Below are 25,436 nucleotides of genomic sequence, written 5' to 3' on the forward strand. Positions count from 1 at the left end.
TCACCCAGGCAGGAGACACAGATGACGTACCGGTCTCCCTCGCTGAGTGGGGCTCTGACGAGCCGCAGGAAGGCATCTTAAAAAAGACGCGAGCTCTTTTACGAGTGTGTGTCGCAGGGCGAACACACACACACACATAAAGAACAGCTTGTATATAACAGGATTGAAAGGATATAGGCGCCGGATAGCGCAGCAGGAACGGCAATGGAAGGCGGCGATGCCAGCAGCTTCAGAATGGCTCGTCCTGCTGATGTGCTTTCTCAGACGGCGCTTGCTTCCTCCGTGATCCAGCGATGCGTGAGCTTCGCTGAAGAGATGAAAAATCAGGTGAGTCAGCCTTTTCGAGCTCCTTTTATAGGTTGTCCATTAGTGGTGGGCGTCTGGGCGAAACTGCAAAATTTGGTATCAATCCGATACCAATTACATATAGGGTCAGTATTGCCGATACCGATACGATACTTTTTACTAAACAAAAAAAAAAAAAACTTTTGTGTAGGGGATTGCAGTTGGGCTATGAGATTATTTCTGAGGTGAATGAATGATCAATTATTTAGGCAATATTTGTTATTAATGTATTGAAGTCCACAAAATTATTAGTTATTAGGCACTGTAGAATGAATTCTTTAAAACCTTTTAAAATAAAATAACAAAAATAAAGAATAAAAAAAAACTCTCCCTTCTTTTGATTTTAAAAGCAAATGAAATAAAGTGCACACAATTATTACTGAAGAACAAACAAAGAACAAATATACCTGTGCAATTACATTCCCTGAGCCCCCCTTCTGAATGTGGTATCAGCTTCGCTCACTCTGTTCACTGCTCCTCGGCGCGTTGTGTCAGTGAGTCACGTGATGACACAACAACGACTCACAGCAGAGCAGCAGGAGGGGGAGTAGCAGCAAAGTGGGCCAGGATGTGAAAGCAGCGTTTGCTCAGGATTGTAAAGGTAGAAGACACAAGCAAAGTATAATGAACGTAGATGAGAGATATTTAAATTAAAATATCGATTTAATTACACTTGTATCGATCCGATACCAATACCAGTGTTGGCATCGATACTTAGATCGATCCGCCCACCCCTAGTGTCCATGTAGATGAGTAAATAAATCTCCATCTTAAGTGGCGTGTCGTGTTAACTTAATGTCTGTCGGCGTGTGGCGTTATTTTAACGCGTGGTGGCATCTGGCGTTAACTTATCGCGTAACAGCGCTTATTTAACGCCTGGCGGCGTTATGAAAACGGCGTTTTAAAATTAATACGCCATTGAAAAGCACGCGTTTTCTGGTCCACTTGGCTTTCCATACATGCGCAGCTCGTGAACAGCTCTGTGAACCGTTTCATCCTGTCAAAAAGAGTTACTCAAGATGTGACGGAGCATGTGACTTGTTGAATGTAGTGAACGAATACGATCTTCTCATAGGTGAAAGAGTTGAATGAACTGATAAATCTCGTTCGTGAATGAAATGAATGGGAGTATACAGAGTCAGTCGGCCAAGCATGTAAATCTCGATCAGCAATCAGCAGATACAAAGCGCAGTTACTGGTGCACATACCCTTGTTCCCTTTCATAGGTCACTTCGATGCTGCGGTGACGTCACCACGTATGGGAACACCTTCGGTGTGACGAATGTCTGAAGCCCTATACCATCCCGCCAATCCTATTGGCCAAATAGCGCGTGGCACCGCCCAGCATGCGTAGGCATATATATACCTGGTGCCGTGCGCCATTTACCTCAGATTTCATTCCTTCAGTACAAAGTAGCGGCCTTTCTTCATGCCCCCATTGCGATGGCCTGCGACTCAGGGTGCTTCGCTCTAGGGTAGATGTATTCTCCGATGTTGCCGTGTCTAACCCCCGCCACACCACTTCTGCGACTGCCGAGGCACCGCACGAGGTGATAGCTTGGGGTGACACGTGTGACATGGAGTTCGAGGACAGTTCAGCGATGGAAAATTACTCTCCGCATCGCTCGCTCTCCCCTACCCTAATACACAGGAAAACTTTTGAACCTGTCGTCTTTTCCTGTGAGGATTTACAGCCCACACCGGGGGCATGTAGTGCCATCTCCTTCGGTTGTGACCGCCATGATGACGATGTTCTTTCCAATGCGGCCTCGGGGTCTGAGGACTTCGCGGCCGATACGAGCCCTCTCCCTCCTAGTGGACAGGAGAGGCGTGTTTCCCCCTCCTACTGTGAGCTGTTGGATGTGGTTTCCCGTGCAGTGGGTACATTGGGGCTGGAATGGGAGGTTGAGAAGGCCGAGGCCCAACCTTCTTCGAAGCTGGACGACCGTTTCCTAACTAGTCGGACACCTTCGCAGCCCCGGAGGCCTTTACCCTTTTTCCCGGACCTCCACCAGGAGGTTTCGAGGTCCTGGAAACAGCTGTTTGCGGCGCGCATCACTAACACTGCGGCCGCGGATTTCGCCACCATTTCGGGCATGGCGAGTCATGGCTATACAGCGATACCGCCGGTGGAAGAGACTCTCGCCGAACATCTTGCGCCTAATTCGGCTGCGGCGTGGAAGTCCCGCCCCCTCCTCCCCTCGAAGGCGTGTCGAGTCACGTCTAGTTTAGTGGGAAAATCCTATATGGCCGCTGGCCAAGTGGCTGCTTCGCTTCATTCTATAAGGCGGTCCTTCAGGCCTACCAAGCGGAGCTGTTAAAAGGATTGGACGAGGGGGACGGCATTACACCTGAGGCGGTCAAGGAACTACGGCGAGCAACTGATTTGGCGCTTCGTGCTACCAAACATACTGCTCGAGCAGTGGGCCGTTCCATGGCTGGATTAATTACGGTTGAGCGCCACCTCTGGCTTAATCTCACCGACATAAAGGAAAAGGATAAATCTTTCCTCATGGATGCCCCTGTGTCTAAAGACGGTTTATTTGGGGAGGCGGTCACTTCAGTGGTGGAGAAGTTCAGAGCAGCGAAACAGCAATCAGCCGCTTTCCGCCAGCTGATTCCCCGCAGACCCAGAGAGGTTGAACGCCGTCAGGCGCCCGCGCGTTCTCGCTCAACCTCCTCTCACCGCCAGCGAGTGCCCTCTCGGGAAGAGCCTTCACCTATGGCGCCCCCTCGCAAGGACTGGGGCCCTAGGGTTGTTCCACCGGCTCAACAACGCCAGCGAAAAAGGCTGAACCTGAGTTCGACGGCCAATGCCTCTCGTTCTCGGGCACCTAACAGCAGCTCCTGATTTTTTCGCTGCCTGCCAGGGACTGTGCCCTCCGCTAGAGAGCGCTGTTGGACCGCTTTCGCGCATCCAACACTCTCATTGCAGTCCCCACGCTCAAACCCTGACTGTTTCGCCGCAAACAGCGCCTCGAACAGCATTGGAGCGAAATGTAACACCAATCGCTTCCTCAGACACTCTGCACGATCCAGTTTTCAGAGCTCGAGGAGCGCTTCAAAGGGTCGTCATCGAACGGCCCGTCATGACGGCTCGCACAGCCGCCGCTGTTTCGCTAGCGGCAGAGCCCGATGCTCAATCTGTTGGCCTAATTCCTGCCGTGGACACGTTTCAGGATTACGTACAACGAGATGCAACGTCTGCTATGCATATACTTCCCCTGTGCACGAACACCGTGAGTCTTTCGTGCCCGGACATTTCTATGTGTGCAACAGCGTTGCAGGAAACGAACATGTTGAAACCGCTAATATTGTTTCGGGCCGCATGGGAACGCTTGCCCGGCATTTCTCAATGGGTGTTACGCACAATTTGGCACGGATACACCATTCAGTTTCGGAACGGCCTGCCCCCTTTCCGCGGAATTCTCTCCACGGTGATGAAACCGATGGACATGGCGGTGCTGAGACAGGAAATGTTAGCTCTACTGAGCAAAGGGGCTATAGAAGAAGTACACCCCTCTCAGATGGAGTCAGGGTTTTACAGCCGTTATTTTGTGGTACCAAAAAAGGACGGCGGATTACGACCCATTCTGGATTTACGCCGTCTAAATCTTGCACTCAGGTCGAGCAAATTCAAGATGTTGACGGTAAAATCTATTTTGTCTCAGATTCAACCAAACGACTGGTTTGTCACGATCGATCTGAAGGATGCTTATTTTCATATTCAGATCATCAAGAGACACCGGAAGTTCCTCAGATTCGCTTTGGAGGGCAAAGCGTATCAGTACCGCGTTCTTCCCTTTGGCTTAGCGCTAGCTCCCCGTACATTCTCAAAATGCATGGACGCAGCTCTGGCCCCGTTGCGGCTCCGGGGCATCCGTGTGTTAAACTATCTGGACGACTGGCTGGTGTTAGCGCAATCTCAGACTCAAGCACACTCTCATCGAGATATTGTGCTGAATCATTTACACAGCCTGGGTTTACGCACAAACTTCCAGAAAAGTGTATTAATCCCCTCTCAACGGATTACCTTCCTGGGAATAGAATTGGACTCTCGCGCGATGACAGCAAAGCTTTCTGTCCCGCGCGCTCAGTCGATTACGTCATGCGTTCAGCACTTCAGGGCGGGTCACACAGTGACAGTGAGACTGTGCCTCAGACTACTAGGTCTAATGGCGGCGGCGCTTCCCGTGATTTATCTGGGTTTGCTTTACATGCGCCCGTTTCAGTGGTGGACGAAACGACAGAATATTTCACCCCGTTGTTCTCCGCATCGAACGATCTCGGTGACACGGAGGTGTGTGATGTCGTTAAAACAATGGACATCAGCCGAATTTCTCCTCACCGGGGTTCGGCTGGGAATTTGTGCTTCCCGAGAGACTGTCACGACAGATGCGTCTTTGACCGGGTGGGGAGCTGTTTGTCAGGGGCGCCCAGCCCACGGAGTGTGGACAGCGGCACAACGCAGCTGGCACATAAACAAATTGGAATTACTGGCGGTTTTTCTGGCTCTCCAGTATTTTTCGAGTCTACTGACCGGCCGCCATGTGCTTCTCAGAACGGACAACACTGCGGTCGTGGCTTATCTGAACCATCAGGGAGGATAACGTTCTCGCCCTCTGTGCAGACTGGCGAGGCGTATTCTTCTTTGGTCTCACGACAGATTTCTGTCGATCCGGGCTGTTCACATCCCCGGACGACTGAACTTCGGAGCGGATTTACTATCCAGGCAGGCTCTGGAACAAGGGGAATGGAGATTACACCCCCAAACGGTGAATCACCTATGGCATATTTTCGGGGAAGCGAAAGTGGATTTATTCGCGTCGAGCACGACTACGCATTGCCCGCTATGGTTCTCCCTATGCCCTCCATCACCCCTGGGTCTGGATGCGCTAGCTCACAGCTGGCCCAGGACCAGTTTGTATGCGTTTCCTCCGATTCGTCTGGTCCCAGCGGTATTATGCAGAATACGGCGGGACAGAGTGGGACAGCTGTTGCTGGTGGCTCCGCGATGGCACACACAGCCGTGGTTTGCGGATCTCATCAATCTGTTAGCGGGCTCTCCGGTGGAGATTCCCCTCAGACGGGATTTATTATCGCAAGCACAGGGACGGATCTGGCATCCGAGGCCAGATCTGTGGAACCTGTGGGCGTGGCCTCTGAGCGGAGTGAGTTGATATGTCCCGGTCTTTCTGCTGAAACTACCGAGACTATACTGAACTCTAGAGCAGTTTCTACGAGACGCTTATATGCTTTCAAGTGGAAACTGTTTATGACATGGTGTGAAACTCATGATGTGGATCCAGTTTACTGCCCTGTGGCTTCAGTACTGGAGTTTCTTCAAGACCGTTTTTCGGAGGGATTGACACCAGCCACCCTGAAGGTTTATGTGGCAGCTATCTCAGCTCACCATGAGCATATAGGTGGTGTTTCAGTGGGTCGTCATCCACTGGTTTCTCGTTTTATACAGGGTGCGCGACGGTTGAGACCTTTCCGCCCTGTGCGAGTTCCTTCATGGGATTTATCCATTGTGTTACTGGGTTTGTCAGGGCACCCGTTTGAGCCCCTGGAAACTGTATCGGATAAGCTCCTGACTCTGAAGACACTTCTTCTCATGGCTTTATCCTCCCTCAAGAGAGTTGGGGATTTACAGGCTCTCTCTGTCTCACCCTCGTACATGGAGTTTGCACCAGGCTCTGTGAAAGTGTTGTTGCGACCTAGGCCTAATTATGTTCCTAAGGTCGCGTCTAATCCTTTTCATTTTCAGCAGATGGTCCTGGAGGCTTTTTCTCCTGCTGCGACAGAGTCTGGAGATCTAAGTCTTTGCCCTGTGAGGGCGTTGAAGACTTATGTGGATCGCACTGCCCCATGGCGTGAGTCTGACCAGCTGTTTGTCTGTTTTGGACATAAGAATAAGGGCCATGCAGTTACGAAACAGCGCATGTCCCATTGGCTGGTGGAGGCTATTTCCTTGGCCTATGAGGCGCGCGGGCTCGCTTCGCCCTTAGGAGTAAAAGGTCATTCCACAAGAGCAGTGGCTTCTTCTTAAGCCTTTCTCAGGGGATCTTCTTTGGATGATATCTGTGCTGCGGCAGGCTGGTCCTCACCGAGCACTTTTATCAGATCTTACAGTCTGGATGTGAGGATGGCTCCTGGCTCCCGGGTTCTCTCCGCTTGAGCAGATGCTTCCTTGGATCCAAGCTATCAGGTACGTCAGGCGTGATGGTATAGCGTTCCCATACGTGGTGACGTCACCGCAGCATCGAAGTGACCTATGAAAGGGAACATCTCGGTTACGTATGTAACCTTGGTTCCCTGAATAGGGAACGAGATGCTGCGGTTTTGGCCGTGCCATACCTTGATAGCTTTCTTCTCTTCTTCGTCATGAAATCTGAGGTAAATGGCGCGCGGCACCAGGTATATATATGCCTACGCATGCTGGGCGGTGCCACGCGCTATTTGGCCAATAGGATTGGCGGGATGGTATAGGGCTTCAGTCATTCGTCACACCGAAGGTGTTCCCATACGTGGTGACGTCACCGCAGCATCTCGTTCCCTATTCAGGGAACCAAGGTTACATACGTAACCGAGATGTTTTCATATTTGGAATACTGAACATAACTCCACGTTAAAACCTCGTGCTTTGTTAATATGAACAATTTACTATTTAATGCGATCATGCCTTTAATAAAGCCAAATCAGTTTTTGTCACAAATAAATACGTTCGTTGACTTAAGACCTAACACATAAGACACTCTTTTTCGCCAACTGCTGGCGTATTTGTGTAATATGAAGAAATGGTCATTGAATGAATCAGTGAATGAATCATTTTGGTGAACGAACGGAAAAATCAACGAATCTCTTGAAAGAATCAATTCCCACCACTAAATTCCATGCAACATAAATGGATTTTTAAAAACTTTGTTTTTAGTGACCCGCCCAACAATAAAGTGGCAATTTCTTAACCCGCCCCGCCCTTACCCGCGGGTTATGGGACGACCCGCGCATCACTACCGCCCACACACTGATCACACAATCATGACACCTGTGCGTCATAAGTGGCACACATGGAGCTCGCCCCCACCGGCTACAAAAGCCAGAGAAAAAGGCTTACAAGGAGAGTTGCACCGAAGCTCCAGGAAACACTAACAAAAGTCTTTATTTTGTCTACTCATTCACATGAGTAGTCATTTTGAAGAGGGACATTTACCACAGCACTGCACCCCATGAGTACAGAGTGGAAGCCTGCACCAGTCACCTGAGCACATGTGGTCAGTTGTGTGTGTAAATAAATCAGCCTCCGGGGCACTTACCAGTCGTACCGAGTCTGTGTTCTCATTCACCCCGCGACCACGTGTGGAGCAAAAAATCACGGGTTGGGGTTCTTGTGTACACAAGTTATTTAAGGTGTTTTCAACTGTAAAAATGTCTCAAATGTACTCATTTTACCCCAACAGGCACATGAGCATAGAAACTGCCTATAAAAAAACCCCAAACTGCAACAGATTAAAATGCAACATCGAGCATTTTCTTTATAATTGTTCTCTAAGGGAGAAAAACGCTTAGCGTGTTCATTTTATCATGAATTTGGTCTTTTATCATCATATCATATGTGTAATTTACAGGTGGGACGAATAAAGGGCACAGATGTACCTAACTGTACAAATACTGATGCTACTGGACACATCTTATGTTACTGGAATAATTGGGTGTTTCGGGTCTTTCAACATCATACAAAGTCCTCCTATAGTGAAATATCTTTTAAAAATTACATAGATATATAAACTGATATATCACACATACCTTGAGGCATTCATCTTTTAAAACCGGATAGATTACAGAAAAGAATCGCAGAATGGTTGATACCCCCACTCGGAACCGGTATAAAAGGCTCCTGAAGCATTCCCCTGTAAATAATAGAAAGCACATAACACAGTTATCTATACTATATGATTCTAACACATTTTCCAGAGTCAATCAAGCACTTTTTGTAGAAATTTTCTATATGCATTATCAATAACCTTACAGCTAAGGTAAATTATATATGAAACAGACAGTTTACACTTCTTTGTTGCATTAAATTGTTACTGTATTATAAACAATTAAAAGTAGGTCTGTTTGTAAGTAGACTTGTTATAATATAAAACTAGAATTTCAAGCTAGCTCAAGCACATGTAGCGTTCTTTGAGTTCTGTCTTCCTGCAACTTGTGTGAATGTGTGAGTGCGTATGCTTATGTGTTAGATTAGTTTATAGGTCTTAGATTTATCTAATAAAGCCTTATTCATATTGAAAAGAGAAGTATCTTGCGTTTTCTGCTTACAAGTTAATGTCTTAAACTACCGATCTTGTTACTGTGCTAATTAATAGTGTTTTCACTATAGTTTGGATATTAATATCCAGTGCAGATTCGATGTTAAACGGCTCGTTCAGTGAATCCCAGGGCGTCTCAGTGATCAGCCGTGAAACAGTGATTCTGTTCAAATTCCCTATAAAATCTTAAATGATTCCCTTTGAGCTAAATTATCCCATTTCCCTTACACACATTATTCAAAATGAAAGTACATCTACCTTAAACTTAAAATGCATACTATAGACAAAATAAAAGGTGTAATATTGCGTTTTGCTTGCACACCTGTTGCCAAGAACTTGTAACGACTGGGTGAAGGAGTGGCAGGAAGCAAGTGCGAGGTTAACACAATTTAATGGAGACAATGATACAAGACACTACTGAGACACAAATATGACGCTGGGAGGAATACACAGTCCAGGATGGTGGCGATGGGTGAAGTATCCGGAAGTCGGAGGTGAGTTGGCAGCAGGAGAGAGTGACACAGGAACTGCGGGAAAGCGAGCCGAAGGTAAGTGGTGTTGCTTGGTGGTGGGTTGCGTAGAGTGGACGGGGTTCCGGGGAGACACGGACATCCAATGCAGAAACACACAAGAAAGCAAAGCATAGGTCACAAACATGAAACAACGCTCTCACGAACACAAGACGTTAGACAAGCCAATATATAGGGATGAGTAATGAGTGACAGCTGTTGCTGATGACAATTAGCGGAGACGCCCACAAACTAATCAGTGCTGACGCGTAACACACAGACTTCACCCACAAAGTGCAAAACCCTGAGATCACGGTTTACCAACCGTGACAGAACTAGAGTGGCTAAGTTGTGCACATTTATGTCACAAGCTTCAAATCAGAATTTTTTTTCTCACAGTGTTTCTCACTGTTTGCACATAATAACCACTCTCCTATACAGTTCTTTATTTGTTTTTAACAGCAGAATTAATATTTATCCATTTTCTGGTTAAATATACATATAAACCGTGTGCAGTCCCATATTTATCTAAAAAAAAAAAAGCTCCTCTCTGCTCCCCCCAAAACCATTTTTACAAAGCCACTGTAATCAGGAGGCATTCACAGACAATCACAGCAGTTTTTGTTTTGCTTTTGGATGATCAGACAGTTCCTTCAACATGTTTTACATTTTTTAACCCTTTGAGTGGTATGGTCCCACATATGGGATTTAGATCAGTGACCTCACATAGCTGTCAAATTCAAACTGCATTTTCGTACGTTGACTGGTGCGGAGCTATAGAGAGACGTGCACTGCACTTGTCATATTCTCACAACAATCAGTTCAGTTTCAGTTTATTGTCCCCTAAGGGAAAATAAACTGGCTGAAGGGACAGACAGGGGTTCAAGCAACCCCTCTGGTGGGCAATTGGAAGTCTTACCCCGAGCACAGACTGAATAGTCCAAAACATAATCTTGTATATCACGAGGCATGGAACGCCACCAGAACCATTGTTTAACACGAATCTAGTACGACCAATTCCTGGGTGGCAAGCCACATTGGATCAGTGACCCCATTGAATAACATCTGACCGCAACCTTTTTGGCACAAACAACCAGTCCACCGGACATCCGGGAGGAGGCATTACCCCTTCTAAGGCTGTGCAAACCTTCGATTCTATCTCCCAAATGAGCATAGAGACTACGAGTCTCTCAGGTATTATGCACTCGGAAGAGAACAGGCGTTCGGAATAAAAATATGTGACAGCGCATCGGGTTTGATGTACTTGGAACCTGGACAGTAAGAAAGGGTAAAATTGTAACTGCCAAAAAAATAGTCCCCAGCGAGCCTGCCTGGAGTTAAGGCATTTGGCAGACCTAATATACTCATAGTTCTTATGATCGGCACAGATAACAAAGGGAACCCCCGAACCCTCTAACCAATGATGCTACTACTCCAATGCTAACTTAAAGGCCAGCAATATGAAGATGTTTAGAAAGTGCAGAGTCGAAAAAATTACCTTCAGCTCTTGAGTCCAATCACGCCTTGCACTCATGACTTCTGGCCACCCATTTCAGTTTTACCGGAAGTAAAGTATTAGATGACGCTTTGTTAAGTGAGACTCCACCCAACAACTGCCTCAGATCTGAGTATTCAGAAAACTCAAGGCCCCAGTGGTGATGACTCAATGATCACCCTGTTGAAGGTGTGAGTCCACGAGAAGTGCCAGGTCATTCAGTTCATCCAAACCTGGAGGTAAATATCCAGAGTAAATATCTCCCTTTGGATGCGAGCAGCCAACCCATGCAGGAACATGTCCCACTGCGATTCCTCTTTCCACTTACACAACGATGCTCGAGTCCGGAAATCGATGGAGTAGCATGAGACGGTCCACTCTCCTTGTCAGAGATCTGCTAACTTCCTCGTGACCTGTCACGGCGTGATCAAAAACCCTTCTCATCTCCTGTTTAAGGGCATCAAAAGAGGAACAGCAGTGATGTCAATTCTTCCACACCGCCATTCTCCACAACACTGCTTTACCAGACAGCAGCGCCACCCTTGCCTTCTCAGTGGCAAACATGAGAAGCTGAAAAAAACAGAGCATTTACTTAGAAAGCCTCTGCAGAGATTGGGTTCTCCACCATATATCTCTGGGGTGGGTAATCAGAGTTTGTGCTGGGGAGCATTGTCTGCTGGAATCTGAGGAACGAGTGGTGGGGTGGCACAATTGGTGATCTTTAAGCGTTAGTTCACCGAAAAATGAAAATTATGTCATTAATAACTCACCCTCATGTCATTCCAAACCCGTAAGACCTCAGTTCATCTTCGGAACACAGTTTAAGATATTTTAGATTTAGTCCGAGAGCTCTCTGTCCCTCCATTGAAAACCTATGTATGGTATACTGTCCATGTCCAGAAAGGTAAGAAAAATATCATCAAAGTAGTCCATGTAACATCAGAGGGTCAGTTAGAATTTTTTGAAGCATCGAAAATACATTTTGATCCAAAAATAGCAAAAACTACAACTTTATGCAGCATTGTCTTCTCTTCCGGGTCTGTTGTGAGCGAGTTCAAAACACTGCAGTTTAGTGATAACCGGTTCCCAGTTGCAAGTATTAAGGCGAAAATACCCTGCAGTCCTGAAGCTATCGTTGAATCTATCTTGGTCAGATCCTTCTGTCACAAATCAAAAGACAGGATTCAAGAGCGGATGCTTAAACAAACAGTTTATTGGAATGATGCCAAACATAAATTAAAAAACAAGCAACAACAGAGCTCACCAAGGATGGTGGTCTCCGTAGTGCAGGGACAAAATGGACAGCCAAACAGAAGTAAGTCTGGGGAGAAAATGAGAAGATTGAGGAACCAGACGCAGGAGGAAAAGACAACCAGGAGGGAGAGGACAAACACCAAGGATCTGGCAATACAAGACGGGGTAGCACACATTTACATAGGGTAGCAAATGAACCACAGGTGGAACTGATAGCTTGTCATGGTAATCAGACACACCCACACACAACAGTAAACATAGCACATACGCGATCCCATGAACTGTGACAACAGTATCTAATACTTTCTGTCGCACCTACAGATAAACTGCAGTGCTTTACAACTATAGGACAGGAAGAGCTAAATTAACTTATCACTGCATCTAAACCAACATGTTTATTAGATCCTGTACCCACTAAACTACTGAAAGAGTTGTTACTTCTAGCCGAAGAACCGCTTCTCAATATCATTAACTCGTCGTTATCTTTAGGTCACGTCCCAAAACCATTCAAGCTGGCAGTTATTAAGAAACCACAACTAGATCCTAGTGAACTGGTAAATTATAGGCCCATTTCAAATCTTCCTTTTATGTCTAAACATTTTGAAAGTATGTCTACTTAGTATGTGTCTGCTCAATTGTGCTCCTTCTTGCAAAAAATTATCTGTATGAAGAATTTCAGGAGGATTCAAGCCCCAACATTGCACAGAATCTGCACTTGTTAAAATCACAAATGACTTCCTTCTTGCGTCAGATCAAGGCTGCATCTCACTGCTGGTTTTACTTGACATTAGTGCTGCTTTCGACACCATAGATCATGACATACTCATAGACTGATTACAAAACTATATAGGTATTCAAGGACAGACTTTAAGATGGTTTAGATCCTAGCTGTCTGATCACTAAAACTTTGATCATTTAAATGGGGAGTCATCTCATTTATCATCAGTAAAATGAGAGTGTCGCAAGGATCTGTCCTAGGTCCTCTGATAATTTCAATCTAAATGTTGCCCCTTTGTAATATCATTAGAAGATACAGGATTAGTTTCCACTGTTATGCTGTTGATACGCAACTATATATCTCTATGAGACCAGATTAAATTTCTAAATTAGCTAAGCAAAAAGAGTGTGTTAAAAATTTAAAAGATTGGATGACTAATCATTTTCTCCTATTAAATTTGAATAAGACGGAGATATTACTTATTGGACCAAAAAACAGTACACAGAATCTCGTAGATTACAATTTGCAACTAGACAGATGTACCTTTACTTTCTCTGCAGTCAAAAATCTGACTGTTGTATTAGACAGTATGGTTTTGAAAACCATATTTACCATATTACAAAAACAGCATTCTTCCATCTTAGAGACACTGCCAAGCTATGAAACATGTTACCTGTTTCTGATGCAGAAAAGCTAGTTCATGCATTCATGACCTCTAGACTGGACTAATGTAATGCACTTCTAGGTGGTTGTCCTGCATCTTCAATAAACCAACTACGATAGTCCAAAATGCAGCGCTAGAGTCCTTATCAGGTCAAGAAAATATGATCATATTCAAAGTCCAAAAGTTCATTTATTTTAGTATTTCAACTCAAATTGTGAAACTCGTGTATTAAATAAATTCAATGCACACAGACTGAAATTGTTTTTTTTGTTTTTTTTTAAATACTTCATAAGACCAAAAAAAAACATACTTTTTCTGGAAAGTATGTTCATTTACTGTACATGAATTTAATACTTGGTAGGGGCTTGCTTTTATTACTGCTCCAAAATTTCTTGGTAAATGGGTGCAGGACTTTGGTTTTCAAAAAACACAATGGACCAACACCAGCAGATGACATTGCACCCCAAATTATCACAGACTGTGGAAACTTAACACTGGACTTCGAGCAACTTGGGCTATGAGCTCCTCTACCCTTCCTCCAGACTCTAGGACCTTGGTTTCCAAATGAAATACCAAACTTGCTCTCAATTAAAAAGAGGACTTTTGGCGACAGTCCACTTCTTCTTATCCTTAGCCAAGGTAAGATGCCTCAGGAGTGGCTTAATAAGAGGAATACGACAACTGTAGCCTAATTCATTGACACTTCTGTGTGTGGTGGCTCTTGATGCCTTGACCCCAGCCTCAGTCCAATCCTTGTGAAGTGCACTCAAATTCTTGAATTGATTTTGCTTGACAATCGTCATAAGGATGCGGTTCTCTCAGTTGGTTGTGCATCTTTTTCTTCCACTTTTCCTTCCACTCAACTTTCTGTTAACATGCTTGAATACAGCACTCTGTGAACAGCCAGCTTCTTTGGCAATGAATGTGAATGAATGTTCCAAAGTGAAGTAAACTTCAACAGACTTCCCCTGCTGAGGGAGTACTGTGTAGGGAGCATGTCAGTCGGAACAAAGTTCATGCACGGAGCTCACTTCTAACAAGCTGATTATCTGAATCAGATGTATTAACAGAGAGACATGCAAAATATGGAGAGCAGGGGCGTGAGGACTGGAATTGACTGCAACCACTGTTATAAAATATATAACAAAATTATTTAATATACCATTTTGTTTTATGCAGTATGTGTGTAAAAATGTCCATAAACTGGTTTTCCCATTAAACACAGTGTATCAATACATTATCTAAATTGCATATTAATGTGTTGCTGTTGGGACAGCATGTTGAAAAAAGAAATAATGGGAGTAATAATTGGCCATATTTTAATAATATCTAATATTTCATGATAAAATTGATATAGCCTATAATTTATTTCTCCCAAAATCCATAATGGAAATGCTTTTAGTCCTGGTGTCTTCTACAATGGACATGTATGTAAATGACAGGAAGTCATGTTTTAATTTGAAAACCCATAACATTTTCCTGAGATGTTGCTTTATAACAAACAATTTTAAAATTATTCAGATTCAAAGGAAGGTTGCAAAATCTAATCATATTTCCATAAGTAGCTGAATTCTTTTTTTTTTCAAGACGTAGGAGAGGGTGTAGTCATGGTGAAACTTAAAAAATTTAGTATCCCTAAAAGACCCTGAACATGCTTTGTACATGACATCCAGACTTATTAATGTGGCATGTGAGGTCTCAGAGAAATTCACTAAAATATAATGTCCATGACAGAGGCAACATTTCCATAGCTGTGATATAACAGGAGGAACCAGAACACTGTAGGATAAAACAAGAGGAACCAGAAACCCGGAGAATAAAACACAAAGAACAACAAGGTTGGTTATTTTTCATTCATCTTTAATGACATTTTGTGGTACATCCACATATCCTGTATGTATAAATAAGATCTTAACTGTCATTGAATTGACAGTTATAATTACACAATTATGGCATTGACAAATATGGATGTATTTGCAAATGTATGTTTATTAGTGAAACCACCATAAACATAACGCCTAAAGAACATAGACATGTTTAGAATATGGTACATATGCTTTTCAAAGAACTTCATTCATGTCTGTTAATGTCTAAAAGAAAAATCAAGTTTGCCTTACTTCTCTTTCTTTGCTCTTTACTTACACAAGACTATTTACATTTCCACATGACTGGGAGCTCTTCTTCTGAACACACTTCTTCTGAGCATTGACAGCCAATGCCGAAATTTTGGAAATTATTATTATTATTATTATTATTATTTAAGAAATTTGAACAATTCATTTGACAATGGATTAAAAATAAATGTAAAAAATAAACATACTTTAGATGACAAAGTATTTTTCACAAATAAATAAATATTAAATAAGTTAAAATTAAAAGGGAAGTAAACACTGTTACCAGCAGAGCACTCAGTATTCTGGGAAGTTTGTGTGCATTGGAAATCATATTTTTCTAAGCCAGGGTGACACCCATTTTACATACAGCATACAGTGAAAATGACATGGATATGACAGTATGCAAATGGATAAAGCGTAGCATAATTTGAAATCACAAGTTTAAAGTTTAGAGCATTCAATTCACACGGACTGACCGTCAGGCAGAGAACACATGATCATGCTGGATAAAAATGCACACTTCGCAAGATCTCAGAGCTGGATTTGACAAAATTTGCAAGGTTTTTGAAATATAATGTTCATTAGTCATTCAAAGATTTGTTTAAATTATATAAAAGTGTATTTGCTTAATGCTGATGGCAAACGAGAATGTATTATAATGTTTGCCCTATTATTGCTAATAATATAATACTTTGTGTATACATTAATTTCTTTGTTTAACCATCCTATCGGATTATTAGACAGAACAGTTAACTACAACAGTAAACAAGAGGGAGAATTGTGAGCACTATGTGCTCAGGCATTGCTTTTCTGAACACTGTTAAAATAAATAAGACCTACTAAGACCTAAACTAAGACCTAGCCTACAATGCCGGTGGCTGTTTCTATAAAGTGGAGCAATTCAAACTTTGCAAGGACAGTCTAGTGCTTCTGACTCACAGACTGTAAATGTTTTCATATTTTAAGATTTTGCCATTGACTATTCAAACGCGAGTTTTGAGCAGTGTAGAGTAGCTCGTTTCATTGTCATTTCTCGGATCACAAAAGCAGACATGGTTTTATGTTTATACAGCACGATATGCAATGCAACACAACAGTATAAGTCATTATAATCAGTAATTATGTCCCCACTGGATGCAACAAAGGCATCACTTGTAATGGGTTTTTATTGGTTTTGTCTTGTGTCAGTGTTATAACCGGGACGGGACCGGGACTATTATTACAAAAATGTATACTGTATATTCAGTTTACTTGCACTGTAAATTCCGGGCTGTCGTCTAAAGCTTTACGAAATCTCCTTCCACAAAGAGGACTGACACGTGGCGCCCCATAGTGGCGACCCTGAGGACAGACATAGGGGTTTTAATTTGTAGGAATTGTCTGGTAAGGCATCTCTCTAGTGTGAATTCTCCTGTGATGATTAAATCCTCGTTTACAGGTGAAACTCTTTCCACACTGAGAACAGGTGAAAGGTTTTATATGAATTAACATGTGATTCTTAAGGTTTTCATTACATGTGAAACTGTTTCCACACTGTGAGCAGCTGTAAGGCTTTTCCCCACTATGGATTCTAATGTGTTTCATAAGGCTTACTTTATGTTTGAAAGACTTTCCACACTGAGAGCAGCTGAAATGCTTTTCTGAAGAGTGACTAACCACATGATCATTAAGGTGTCCTTTCTGTGTAAAACTCTTTCCGCACTCAGCGCATCTGTAAGACTTTATGCCAGTATGAATTAACATATGTGTCTTAAGATTTGTTTTACGTGTGAAAGTGTTTCCACACTGAGAGCAGCTGTAAGGCTTTATTCCAGTATGAATTAACATGTGTGTCTTCAGATTTGTTTTACGTGTGAAAGTGTTTCCACAGTGAGAGCAGGTGAAAGGCTTTTCTGAAGAGTGAGTTAGCAGATGATCCTTAAGTTGCCATTTCTGTGTGAAACTCTTTCCACACTGAGAGCAGCTGTAAGGCTTTATTCCAGTATGAATTAGCATGTGTTTTTTAAGGTTTGCTTTACGTGTGAAAGTGTTTCCACACTGAGCGCAGCTGAAAGACTTTTCCTCACTATGAATTCTCATGTGTTTCATATAGCGTCCTTTCTGTTTGAAAGTGTTTCCACATGGAGAGCAGCTGAAAGGCCTTTCGACATCTGTTATTTGAATGCTGCAACTCACTGATTTTTCTCCAGTAGTGATATTATGATCTTTCTGATGCTGATGTTTCTTCTCCACCTCATTCAGATCTCTTCTTCTTTCACTTTCATTGGGCCTAAAATGAAAACATTAAAGTGATGAAAATCAATTGGAACAAAACTGTCTCTGTTCACACAGATCCAATAAAGCAGAAAACAATAACTATTCCCTACATTAGTTCACTAATTCAGTTCACTTGAAGGATAGAATGAAAATGAGTAAGTGAATTCCTTTTCTATAGTGTGTTATGTAGCTGTTTGTGCATGTGTAAGATCTGCAAAGTTACAAAGCTCAAAGTCTCCCACAAAACGACTTGTTTTCTCTAAGAAAGAAGGTTGAGATCTGATCCGATCCGATCCAGAAACTTCGGAGTATCGGACCGAATTCGATCCGATACCAGTTAGGGCTGTGACGGTCACAGTATCAACCATGTCACCGCGGTTGTCTACTACCACCAGCAGTAGTGCATGTGACGTCACACACTTTATAACAAGCCTAATATTAAGTTTGGTATACAAATATAATAACAGTAACAGTTGCAAATTGATTTATTTAGACTACAAGTCTATGGTAATTCACATATTACCTTAAACTAGAACTGGACGATTATGACCTAAAATCAAAACCTCAATAGTGTTTTCAGCCTGCTGCTAATTAAACATTAAACAAAAGTTTGTACTGTAAATTTGCTTGACTTTTAAAGATCGGATAATTTTTCCTTTTGAGAGAGTGAATAACTCACTTTCAGTAGTTATTTTATCTATGGTTCATAAAATTTCTAACAGATTTCTGCTCATGGTTTGCAATTTTTTTGCATACATTATGAACTCAGCACTTCTGTTTTTGCACCCATTTTTCATGAGCTGAACCAAAAGGCCCAAGACTTTTTTCTACGTATACAAAAGGCCCATTTCTCTCAAACACAAGAGTTATATATTATATTATATATATTACAAAAGCAATGACCGGTAAGAATTCCTAAGGCTCTCAGTCTCTTAATGTTCTGCCTTGCATCTGTTTATGTGCCACACTGAAAATAAAAGTCAAACACATTTGCAAATAACATGTTATTTTTATTCTTAAGTGAATATAGCTTTTAATTTGTTACTTGAGCAATGCCAGCATTATGGACGTGACATTTGCTGTAATAACTTGAAACATTAATTCTCAGAAAATGTAAATGTTAACAATATACTGAAACATCGGTTTATATTTTCCGACAAACTGCCTTGAATTGGACCGAGACACAGTGTCTGGTTTTTATGTTCTTTGCAGCTGTTGGCTGACGCTCAGAGAACTGGCATTCAGGACTTATGCAGGAGCAAAAATGTATGGACCTGACTGTTCAAGATTTTGTGATGCACTTTTCCCCAGAAGACTGGCTCCATGTGATGGACTGATTGAGTGCCTGGAACAGCTCAGGTAATGGCCAATCTCTAATTTAACTTATGATGCTGTATAAAATCTGTGACTTTGTTGGATGTAACAAGTTTGATGTTTGGGCAACTCTTCCTTGCAGAAGCTACAAATGAAGCAGCATCTGTCACAAGGATTGTCTGTCTGCGGAGGACATTCAGCAGCAAAAAATACTCTAGATTCTAGAAAAATCACGGGAGCACAATAATATTTTCAAATCTATTGAAATGTTTTATTTACAATTAAAAGTATCGCATCTGGTAAAATGTTACACATTGCTCTTTGCATTGTTGTAAAATACATTATTGAACAACCAAGCATATACATTTATATAGAAATCTAAAATAAGTTTCTTTTAAATATATAGCACAGTAATAAAGGCAGCAACATATCATAGATAGGACCGATCAAGAAAGACTATTCATAATCTTTAATTTAGCAGAAAATATTATAATAGTATAATACCATTATATAGCGCCACAGAGCGCAACCAGATCCGCAGAAAATGCCTGGATTGGAGCCGATACCGATCCTGAGTATCGGATCGATGCATTCCTAGAACAAATATAAGCTGGTCACTTGCATGATTTAATATGAAGCCTCTGTAACGAATAATTAAGGTGGTTTAGAGCAAGTAAGTGAGATGAATTGTCCATAATATTTAGCATGGACATATTTTGGCTTTGTATATGAAGTTTAACATTGTTTGTATTAATATTTATTATACAATATAAGTGTGACAAGTGGGGTGGGGCCGAGAGCTGTGGGAACGGAGCGAGGCTGGTGGAGTGATTGGTAGCCCAAAATCGGACGAGCCATTGCCGTCCACCTTTCACCCAGCTGGTGGAGGGCCGAGCAGCAGCGCGTATGGGAACCAGAATTTTTTTTTCTCTCGTTCCTCATCCTTCCATCTCCTTTTCTCTCGCCTCGTCTGTCTGTCCTACCCCCAGGTTCCCGCAGCCACCATGAGCGGTCCCCCAGAAGGGGGGGGGGGGGGGGGGTGCTGGGGGGGGGGATAGAACGCAGTCTCATGAGTACCCCTAGTAAGGATATAAAAGAGGAGCTAAGACAGTGAAGGACGAGAGAGGACCAGGCCTGGGCTTTACTCTTTGAAAGCACTGAATGAATCAAGAAGTGCTGCATGGGGTATGAAATCTCGGTGCTCTTTGGTTGTATGGGATAGTATATATTTAAGAACAAGAACTCCAAGTCACTCAAATTGTATAGTGAAAAGTTAAAAAGCCTTTATTGCATCACTGGCTTTATACGTTAAAACTATTTTGGTGAGAGGTACATCTACGCGTTGTGGCTACATGCCTTTATCATGGTGTCATCACCCAGTTTAACTGATTGTATTAATCTGTCAAAAATCTTAATGGTCGGTTAAAGGGGTGGTCACACTGCACATTTAGTTCCATTGACTTCCATTCATATGCATGAAAATGCATCAAACTGGAAATGCAAGCTCGTGCGAAAAATTTAGCATTTTGCTGCATTCCAAAGTTCAAGTTTGGTGAACTCTGACCTGCGAATTCGCATCACGTGCAGTAGTGGGACCAGTAGATTGATAAGTCACTGTGTGACCTCTCTGTACAGAAATTCAAAAATGGATGAAGTGCTAATTTTAGCCGTAGCAGTGTCCTATTTTATATAATACATCTTTAAAAACAAGAAGCTGCATGGTTTGCAGTGTCAATGGAAACATATGGTACATTTGATAATTTTTTATTGCTTAGTGTGTATATATTTTACATCATATATGTAGAAAAAGAGACAGAGAGTCGCAAAAGACACAGTACAAGCACATATTAATCCATGTTGTGATAACTGAGGGAAAACCATTATATCCTGCTCCCAGCCCATAGTCGTAGCTGTGAAAAATCTCAAACATTCAAAGTCTAGTGTGAGCGCCCCGTAACGGTAAGCCGGTTTAAATGAACATCCCTAGGGGTAATCAACATTAATTTTTCACTCAATTAGCCTAGTTCATTTTTAGTTTAGTACATTTTTTTTTCTTAGATTGCAGTGTTACAGTGTTAATGTAATGTGATTTTTACCATTTTTTTATGCCTACATGCTTACTTTAATCACAAAATACAGAGATACATACCGCAAATCAGCCAAAAAAATCCAGAGATATACATTTTTGCTCATATCGCCCATCCCTATTTTTGGGGTTTACTAACCCTTTGATATCTTTCTTGTGCTGAAGACATAAGATAACATTTTGAAGAATGTGGGTAACCAAACAGTAGCTGGCGCACATTTGATAGTTGGAAATATACTATGTAAGTCTGTTCAACTGTTTGATCATACACATTATTCAAAATAACATTTATCATAACATCATAGTATTTTTTTTTTTTGGCAGAATGAATTTCACATCATTTTTGTAGCATAAACTCTAGTATACCACATCCAATTTTCAAAAGTCTTGTGAACAAGTCTTGTGGGTGTATCATGGCCTCAATTATTTGAATTTGTAACAAAAAACCCCAGAGGTTTAAAGCATTCTAAGACTAATGTCCCACAAACAGTCATCAAACATGAATGAACAATAAACACCAACCTTCTGGTTCCTCGTGTTTTATTCTCCAGGGGTTCTTGTTCTGGTTCCTCCTCTTTTATTCTCAACATTTTTGGTTCCTCAGATTTTATTCTCCAGGTTTCTGGTTCCTCTTGTTTAACTCTGCAGGTTTCTGGCTCCTCTTCATTTAATCTGCAGGTTTCTAGTTCCTCGTGATTTATTCTCTTGGTTTCTGGTTCCTCTTGTTTTATTCTCCGGGTTTCTGGTTCCTCATGTTTTATTCTCAGTGTTTCTGGTTCACTCGTGTTCTCTTCACTCTCCTCTTTAACAAACATCATCTTCACAGCAGCAGATCTCAGTTCAGTCGTTCCTCCAGATATTCCGGCTTGCTTCAAAGCTTAGTCACGACTGTGAGGATGAAAATATTATTTGCCGACCGGATTCAAAAACTGTATTTTTATATTAAAAGGAACATTTATTTGTATTAAACCAGCATTAAGACAAACAGATAGCGCGGTGAAACTAACCTTCTTCCTCTGAGGTTTAGGGGTGTTCCTCAAACAAACGTGTGTGTTATGGCGCGACCCGCTGGACTGGAGAGAGACGCGGCGAGAGAAGGGAATCTGATTTGTGCGTCTATGTGCGCTGATTTGTTTTAAAGACGATGTGCACAAATAAATGAAAATGGATTAAATAGACTCGAATAACGCCTCAAATTCGTATTCATGAGTGAGGATTAGATGAGAAATTCGAGCGAATTATTCGTCAAATATGTTATTGAAAATAACAGCAGCATTCCATTTCGAACGTTCACTCCCATTATGTATTGGAACGAATCCAATCACGCCGCACTACGAGCAACAATCACATGCTGCCCTGCGAGCCCGTGTTAGAGCACTAATAAGAGCCCTAAGGGACTTGGGCATTATCTTGCCCCAAGCTTAGCTGATGGCATGAGAACCACTAACCAAGAGAGTAAATATGATTTCGGAGAGATTTAAAATGCCTAACCGAAGAGAATATGATGTTAAGTGAGAGGTTTTTGTTTATGGATCAAAAGAAGGTCCCGCTGCACCAACTTCAGCGGTAAGAATGACTGTAAGTCACTGATACCCTACTTTAAATAAAGTATTTTTATTTAAAAATATAACAAAATCGAGTGGCAGAATGTCATTTATATTTATTTTATTGTTCATATAAAAAAAAAATAATAATAACCTGTTTTTGTTATATTTAGCCTACATGCAGGTTTCCAGACCGAATAAATGTTGTGAGTAATAAGTATTTTTATTTTATCAGGTTATGAAATTCAGTTTACTCCATGAATAAAAGTAAATAACAAATGACAAATATCATCAAGCACAAGTCTTTAGGCTACATTGCTTAAAGCGGTTTTGTTACTTTTTAGAGGGGCAAAACTATTGCACAACAAATAATCGTGAGCTGCTAAGAACATGTGACAGATATGCAATTAAAAAAAAAATTACAATGCATATCAATAGAACGATTTTGTGTTTCTATTTGGCGTGCAATTTAATTTCAGAAATTGAATTTGATTAAAATGATAAACAATCACTGCTAGAAGTGAAAACAAAGAAGTGGGTATTCAACCCCACAAATAAATAAATTAGTGCTGTCAATTGGCTAAAAAAAAAACACCTAATCAATTGCATGATATTTTCTGATTTTAATTTGAGATTCATCCCTCCTAACATACTGTTTTTTAAAATACTTTTATATTGTAATAATTTCACATCTAATCTTCAAATTAATGTAGAAACAACATAAATACAGTATATTTGTTTAATGACTGAAGGCCAGTTTCACTGATAGAAGAAAGAAAGAAAGTGAAAGAAAGTGACGTGACATTCAGCCAAGTACGGTGACCCATACTCAGAATTTGTGCTCTGCATTTAACCCATCCGAAGTGCACACACACAGAGCAGTGAACACACACACACACTGTGAGCACACACCCGGATAACAATACTGATCCTTCTATTTACTCCAGCAAGCATGGAACGGGACCTTCATACTTAAAATAGCAATAGATACACTTTGAATGGTTAAATGTGAATTACTGAGATTACAGGCCTTAAAAAGTGTAGTTATTATTAATATTACATATTTATTTCTAGGTAGTACACATTGACAGAAGTAGTGGTTGACCGATATGTGTTTTCTTTTGACCACCAATGCCGATATCTTGGAAAGCGTGGTTGGGGGTGGGCAATAGCCGATATAATTTTTTAAATTACTATTATTAATACTAAAGAAAATTTAAATCATTTGACAATGGATTAAAAAATAAATGTTTAAAACAAACATGCTTATAATTTAGATGGCATTGATTTTCACAAATAAATAACTACAGAACTACAGAACCATCCTCTTGTTTGTACTGATTAAGTTTCATTCATTAGTTTATTTGATCGCTTGCATCATTGGTCAGGATCTCTAATAGTAAGAGTCTTCAGCTTGGTTCAAGTCAATGTATTTATTTGCATAGTATCCACAATACACATTGTTTCAAAGCAGCTTCTAGTAAGCCCTGTTATCTCTATAATGGCTTAATTCTTTACACTGAACAGTTTTACTGGGCAATATGAGAATATATAACAATGATAAAGGATACGCTGTTTGAGATCTAACTATCTAATCTAAAAGTATTCTTCCCTTTAAAAAATAGCCATGGTTTTGTTACTTTAACCAAAGTGTTTTAGCAGTAAGCCTATATCAGTACCACTGTAGTGAAGGAGACTGAAAAATGACAGATTCATGAAGACAAGAACTCCAAGGCAGAAGGCACTCGAATATCTCAGTGAAAAAATTAAAAAGCCTTTATTACATTCTTGGCTTGCTTTTTTAAAAATTGGTGAGAGGTACACCTACGCGTAGGTGTACCTCTCACCAATTTTTAAAAAAGACAAGAACTCCAAGGCACTCGAATATCTCAGTGAAAAAATTAAAAAGCCTTTATTAAGTTCTTGTCTTCAGAGATTTATTATCCCACAACCAAAGAGCACCAATACTTTATACCCCATGCAGCACTTTTGTTTTTGCATTACTTTAATGACAGATTCATATTCTCTACAGTTTATGTACAACCTGGAAGTATTTATCTATCGATCGGCACTAAAACGTCATCTGTACAGAACATCCAAATGCCCCCACACTTGCGGTCTTTGCACTTGACTGCTTCTATGAGGTATTTCTGCATTTGGCCAAAGTGTTCAAGTGAGGATGAAGACCAATTGAGAGTTAGGAGTCACGTGCCGATTTGGGTTGATTTGGGCGGGGTCTTGGCCGGCTGGCCATGACGGTAGGAGAGCTATCGGTTGCCAGGGGCAACGCCTTCAGAACTTCACAGAGGCAGGACTAAACATTCCAGAGCTCTTTAATTTTTGCGCTTTTATTATTTCGGCGGAACTGAGACGGATTTACGAATACAAGAAAGAAAAGGAAGAAAGTAAAGCAATGCAAAAAGATAAGGCGAAAGAAAGGGGACCTTACAGGAACAAGCTCACATCAAGCGCAAAACAGTGGTATTTGTAGAAGGTCTCAGGCATCCAAAATATCTACCAATACGAGCTCCCTGCAGCGGCACAGAGACCTGGACCATTTACCTCCATGCTCACATATGGACATTGTGAATTATATTGTTTACGATGCAAGTCATCTTGCATTCACGCTGTTAATGGCTTTAATCTAACCAGGACATTTACATCTTGTGATCACACATTTAACTACCCTAGCTAACCCAGAACTGGTTTGTCCACTTTGCAGCCCCCAACACAAAAACCTGGTACCGTGTGTGTCATTGGGTTAAAATCAAATCATAACTAAACATACACAGCTTTAGCCTACATCAAAACATGTTGGAAAC

At 41.6% G+C, this 25,436-nt stretch overlaps 3 protein-coding genes across 4 annotated transcripts in view; 1 reads left to right on the top strand and 2 right to left on the bottom strand.

Moving 5' to 3' along the window:
- The window catches only part of LOC132159925 (gastrula zinc finger protein XlCGF57.1-like), a 486,703-nt gene that overhangs the window by 368,366 nt on the left and 92,901 nt on the right, over positions 1-25,436 (bottom strand). The window lies entirely within an intron of this gene.
- The window catches only part of LOC132094578 (zinc finger protein 239-like), a 102,568-nt gene that overhangs the window by 20,129 nt on the left and 57,003 nt on the right, over positions 1-25,436 (top strand). The window lies entirely within an intron of this gene.
- Positions 16,634-22,377, bottom strand: LOC132092480 (zinc finger protein OZF-like). Its single transcript, XM_059498761.1, has 3 exons — positions 22,078-22,377; positions 21,593-21,935; positions 16,634-17,683 (listed from the first exon to the last, which is right to left on the bottom strand). The coding sequence occupies exons 2-3, from the start codon at positions 21,886-21,888 to the stop codon at positions 16,777-16,779; spliced, it is 1,203 nt and encodes a 400-aa protein (XP_059354744.1). The 5' UTR covers positions 21,889-21,935; positions 22,078-22,377; the 3' UTR covers positions 16,634-16,776.

The sequence above is a fragment of the Carassius carassius genome, chromosome 1, assembly GCF_963082965.1.
Source record: "Carassius carassius chromosome 1, fCarCar2.1, whole genome shotgun sequence".
NCBI lineage: Eukaryota > Metazoa > Chordata > Actinopteri > Cypriniformes > Cyprinidae > Carassius > Carassius carassius.